At 38.7% G+C, this 5851-nt stretch overlaps 1 protein-coding gene across 1 annotated transcript; it reads left to right on the top strand.

Annotated features, from left to right (window-relative positions):
- Nucleotides 1–298: 298 nt before the first annotated feature.
- On the top strand, nt 299–1777 carry LOC138334395 (proteoglycan 4-like). The gene has a single exon (XM_069283066.1). It carries the CDS (start codon nt 299–301, stop codon nt 1775–1777), a length of 1479 nt encoding a protein of 492 aa, XP_069139167.1.
- Nucleotides 1778–5851: the final 4074 nt, after the last annotated feature.

Here is a 5851-nt window from a genome sequence, read left to right as displayed (position 1 = left end):
AAAAGGTTTATTTTGGTGCTTGACACGGAAAACCGGCTTTGCTATTAGTCTAGTACCAATATAAATCTTGTATTGTAAATACTAACCATGTATTGCAAGGTAATAACCTAGTATTATGAGATACTAATCATATATTTTTTATGTATGTTGTCTCCTTACTGATGAACCAAATATCCGTACTGGATCAGGTCAAGGAAGAGACAATTATTATTATAAACCTGTAGACAGAGAAGGACACTGAGAAAGAGATGGCCTCAAATTTCTGAGAAAGAGATGGCCCCAAACCTCCAAGAAAGAGATGACCCCAAACCTCGAAGAAAAAGATGGCCCCAAATCTCCAAGAAAGAGATGGACCCAAACCTCCAAGAAAGAGATGGCCCCAAAATCTCCAAGAAAGAGATGGCCCCAAATCTCCAAGAAAGAGATGGCCCCAAATCTCCAAGAAAGAGATGGCCCCAAACCTCCAAGAAAGAGATGGCCTCAAACCTCCAAGAAAGAGATGGCCTCAAACCTCCAAGAAAGAGATGGCCCCAAACCTCCAAGAAAGAGATGGCCCCAAACCTCCAAGAAAGAGATGGCCCCAAACCTCCAAGAAAGAGATGGCCCCAAACCTCCAAGAAAGAGATGGCCCCAAACCTCCAAGAAAGAGATGGCCCCAAACCTCCAAGAAAGAGATGGCCCCAAACCTCCAAGAAAGAGATGGCCTCAAACCATTAAGAAAGAGATACCTCCAAGAAAGAGATGGCCTCAAACCTTCCAAGAAAGAGATGGTCTCAAACCTCCCAAGAAAGAGATGGCCAACAAACCTCCCAAGAAAGAGATGGCCAAAAACCTCCAAAAAAGAAATGGCCCCAAACCTCCAAGAAAGAGATGGCCACAAACCTCCAAAAAAGAGATAGCTTCAAACCTCCAAGCAAAAGATAGCTTCAAACCTCCAAGAAAGAGATGGCCTCATACCTCCAAGAAAGAGATGGCCTCAAACCTCCAAGAAAGAGATGGCCTCAAACCTCCAAGAAAGAGATGGCCCCAAACCTCCAAGAAAGAGATGGCCCCAAACCTCCAAGAAAGAGATGGCCACAAACCTCCAAAGAAAGAAATGGCCCCAAACCTCCAAGAAAGAGATGGCCACAAACCTCCAAGAAAGAAATGGCCCCAAACCTCAAAGAAAGAGATGGCCACAAACCTCCCAAGAAAGAGATGGCCACAAACCTCCCAAGAAAGAGATGGCCACAAACCTCCCAAGAAAGAGATGGCCACAAACCTCCCAAGAAAGAGATGGCACAAAACCTCCCAAGAAAGAGATGGCCACAAACCTCCCAAGAAAGAGATGGCCCCAAACCTCCCAAGAAAGAGATGGCCTCATACCTCCAAGAAAGAGATGGCACAAAACATCCCTAAGAAAGAGATGGCCACAAACCTCCAAGAAAGAAATGGCCCCAAACCTCAAAGAAAGAGATGGCCACAAACCTCCAAGAAAGAGATGGCCTCAAACCTCCCAAGAAAGAGATGGCCTCAAAGCTCCAAGAAAGAGATGGCCTCATACCTCCAAGAAAGAGATGGCCTCAAACCTCCAAAGAAAGAGATGGCCTCAAACCTCCAAGAAAGAAATGGCCCCAAACCTCCAAGAAAGAGATGGCACCAAACATCCCAAGAAAGAAATGGCCCCAAACCTCCAAGAAAGAAAAGGCCCCAAACCTCCAAGAAAGAAATGGCCCCAAACCTCCAAGAAAGAGATGGCCTCAAACATCCCAAGAAAGAGATGGCCTCAAACCTCTAAGAAAGAAAATGGCCCCAAACCTCCAAGAAATAAATGGCCCCAAACCTCCAAGAAAGAAATGGCTCCAAACCTCCAAGAAAGAAATGGCCCAAAACCTCCAAGAAAGAAATGGCCCTAAACATCCAAGAAAGAAATGGCCCCAAACCTCCCAAGAAAGAGATGGCCTCAAACCTTCCAAGAAAGAAATGACCTCATACCTCCACTTAACTTAAAGCTTTTATCTTTATTCAAATTGACTGATCACCAGCTGTTAATCAAACCGTCTGGGTACGACCCTTGACTTTGGATTTTTTTATGGTGTATACTTTGACATTTGCAAAGACATTGAGTAGGTGCACTTGCATTTGTAAGCACTAAGTGTGGTAATATAACTGCTTGACAAAAAGAAATATATATTATATCTTTCTTACCCTTTCCTTCATTGTTGTAATAGTTTGGTTTGGGGAGACTGACGGACGAGCTATGTAGTGGAGGATTCATTAGGTATGTAATAGATGGACCAGGTAGTGTATTAGGTCTGTGGCTGTCTATCACTACCAACAACAGCTGGACCTACTGTATACCTTACCTACCTGGGTCATTAACTTCTACCTCACTGAAGCCGACAACCTGTTGGGTATCTCATTTAGATTTATGTGGATAGATCTTGACCAGTATACCAAAATATGTACTGTAAACAAACTATTTTTGCAGTGATTTAATTTCACGTTTCCATGCTTAACAATCATTCCACAGCATTTTTATATCAAATTATTTTAATTTGTATACTTCTACTGTATCTGTACTCAAGAGTATTTTCACAGCGATCAATTTTCACAGTTTCTGATCATCCACAAAATCAAATTACACACAAATATAAGTTGGTTTTCTAACAAACTGTGATATATTAAAGAGACATTCTTAGAAAATTGGTAGCAGTTACAGAAATACAAACAAACGATACCTATCACATATAAAAAGAACAATGGTTTTGTTAATGTCCAGGTCAGGGTCCTTTTTGAATGGTAATTTATCTTGTGAAGTAAGCTCCTCACTATAGTAATATAAACCAGAGGTAGAGACTACAAACAGGTATTATATACCTACTCTCTGTAAATCAGTGGTACACGTATTTGGCTGTCATTGTGGAATTTTTTAATTGTTTATGAGTGCAACTGTTAAGGAAGCCTGTTACACACTGCCCTTGGGTCAGTCTGGCTCCTGGTCAAACCAGACTGATCTAGTGGTCAGTCTTGACCATAAAGCATTCTACTGTAATAGAAACAACAATATACCTTTTGGATTTCGTCAGTATCTATGGCTCTTATACATAATATACAAATTACTGCAGAATCAATCAAAACACAATTTCTTTGGATTGATAATAATACATTTTTTTTCATTTGGAACCCCACCCCCTGCCGAACTATTGATATATTGAATGATAGCTGGCTTCAAGCAAATGTTTGTGTGCATATATCTGTATATCTTTTGGTAACAGTTAAGTCTCATTGTTCTTCAAATTGCTAAATTGCTGTCTTTTTTCTTAAATTGCTGTCTTTTTTCTTATACCATGTGTTACTGAAAAACAATTTTCTCGCAATATACCAATATACCATTGAGTATCAATTGCTAGGAAAATTGATTATCTCCCCTTTGTATACCATATCGGGGATCAAGAGTAAGCAGAGTGAATTATCTCCCCTGTGTCCCTACACAGCTATTAGACCTGTATCATGTCCTTAAATCATTCATTGACCAATCACACCTTGACTATGAGTTTGTCCAGAGGGAGATAACTGACCGTTACCTATCAGAGTAAATCAGGGTTACTCTCACCTTGACAATATATAAACTCTACACCAAACTGACCACTGGTCAATTATAGTAAATCAGTGACAAATCTGATAACACTGTATCCCTAAATCAGTGAGCTGTTTGACCACTGTCCACTCACACCTTACTGACGTTTACAATGGTCACTTGTGAACTTAACAGCTCCTGTGTCTTAAAGCAGTCATGTAACACTCGTTAGAGCAGATTTATATACAGCCCTGGGGGTAGGGCTATCACATTCCCTGGGTAGGGCTGTAGAGCTGTAGTACTAAGTATGACTGAAGATACAGTATTAGCTTCAGTATTATGATTAAGTTTATAGAGATAGAAAAGTTCTGTGGAGATATCAATTTTGTGATCCACCCTGAGTATTACAAAAAGAAATACTTCCTGTGCCCTTGTTACCCCAATCACTATGATATTGATCAAAACATGTTACAGATAGAAACAAGATGATGATGTACAACCATAATTAAGATGTCATTTTACCTGGAAATTAACGAGAGAGAGTGGTACTATCTGTATACCTGAAATTCCACATTCTAACAGGACTGCACCTATACTAAATATACATGTTAATTAAATTAACTGTTCCATCCAGGGTCTGTACATTGGTAAAACAGTTGATCCTGTTCTTTAACCTCCATCTAAAGAGCTCCAAACGCTGCGGGTGGAGGTGGGGGAGGGGAATAGTGGCTGACACCTATAGGATGTAGTAAATGTTCCTTATATTATGTATTTGGAGAGACAAATTAAACTATCATGATCAATGTATGTAATGTGTTTCAGAAAGAAAAAAAAGTCACAAGAAAAGGAATATGATGGAGAATCAGAAAACAGTATATGTATTGGGACATATCCCAAATATGTGAGAAAGGTTCTGGCATTATTACAAGGAGATGCAACAAAATTATACTGCAGCCTCCCAAAACGTTACTGACATTCTCAATAACATTAGCTGTTAAAAGGATGTTAAGCTTAATGTAACCTGATTTAAATACAGCTTATCTGTCTACTTTACTATAATAGACTTGTTTAAAACTTTGTATAAGATTAAAATCTGTAATTAAATCTAATTAGATACAAAAGACCAGTGTTGATAAAGTCTATGTATAAATTAAGGCCTTCAAAGTTGGAGAACAACTACCGTAAGTAGTAAATGAATTTCTGTGATTGTGTTATGGTGTTGTAATAGAGAATTCCTGTAATTGGTGCGTCACAGACATGCTTCCATGCATTATTGATGATACAGCAATGGTCTGATTGTTTCCCTGTCACATGATCTTATCCATAACTTGTTATTAGGGACAAATATACAGATCGAGGTAACAGTCCCGATGTGTATCAACTCAGTCGAAGAACAAAAGCCGGGGATCAACGAGATTCTGCGATTAACATCCCCGGCTGATGATCAGCTGGAAATAATTTATGAGAATTTCCTGTTGTATAGATTCCGTAGTTGTACAATGCACAAAATTTCAACAATTTTTTATTGTACTGGTGATAGTGACGATTGTCAGTGTTTGATCTAGTGCTGTGTATCTGTGATGATCTGGGTTCATTTTACCATTGGTTCTTACTCGCCTGATCTCGCCATTATTGTCTCCGTCCTGATTTGATGGTGGGGCTGATATCGGTCATCCTTGAAGGGTTACAGGGAATATTTTAATATCTGCCGACATTACTATGTACAATAACATTACGTGTACTTCTCGTGAACTTTGAAACTTATCATTAATGTATAGACCTAGATTGTACGATAGGTAATTTGTATATTAAAATGTAATTTTCTTTCATTTCCTTATCAGGTATTTTTTTCTGCTTCATTTACATACATTGCTTTGAAGAGATCAATTTTTCATGTACAAAATGAAAATAAAACACATGAACTTTCAACTCACTCATTCTATGTGAGAGAGATATTTTTAATTATATTTCAACAGTGGACAATACAAGAGAAATTTTTTGTTAAAAAAAGTGCAAAGTATGTTTTTTTTTCCTGTTTAAAAAATTTGGTGCTATCTGACCTGCATCTCGAAACTTGAGTTATCCATCACAGAAAGTCCTTATCAGTCGATAAAAAATAACCTGAGCTTTTATATACATGATACGATGATGGAGTACCTAACAGATTCTGTGACATGTAACTCGTATGTTTGACTGATAATTCATGTTAAAAATGCACTCTCTGGTGCACAATGTACAACGCCCGTAGTACATCTAACTTCTCTGTAAATCATGATGTACGCCCGTAGTACA

This window comes from Argopecten irradians, chromosome 11 (assembly GCF_041381155.1).
Source record: "Argopecten irradians isolate NY chromosome 11, Ai_NY, whole genome shotgun sequence".
Lineage (NCBI taxonomy): Eukaryota > Metazoa > Mollusca > Bivalvia > Pectinida > Pectinidae > Argopecten > Argopecten irradians.
Note: the sequence above shows the minus strand (reverse complement) of the source record. Positions and strands in the feature narration are given on the sequence as shown.

Bases quoted from the DNA above. Each gene is read 5' to 3' on its own strand.
- LOC138334395 (XM_069283066.1), top strand. From the start codon at position 299: ATGACCCCAAACCTCGAAGAAAAAGATGGCCCCAAATCTCCAAGAAAG.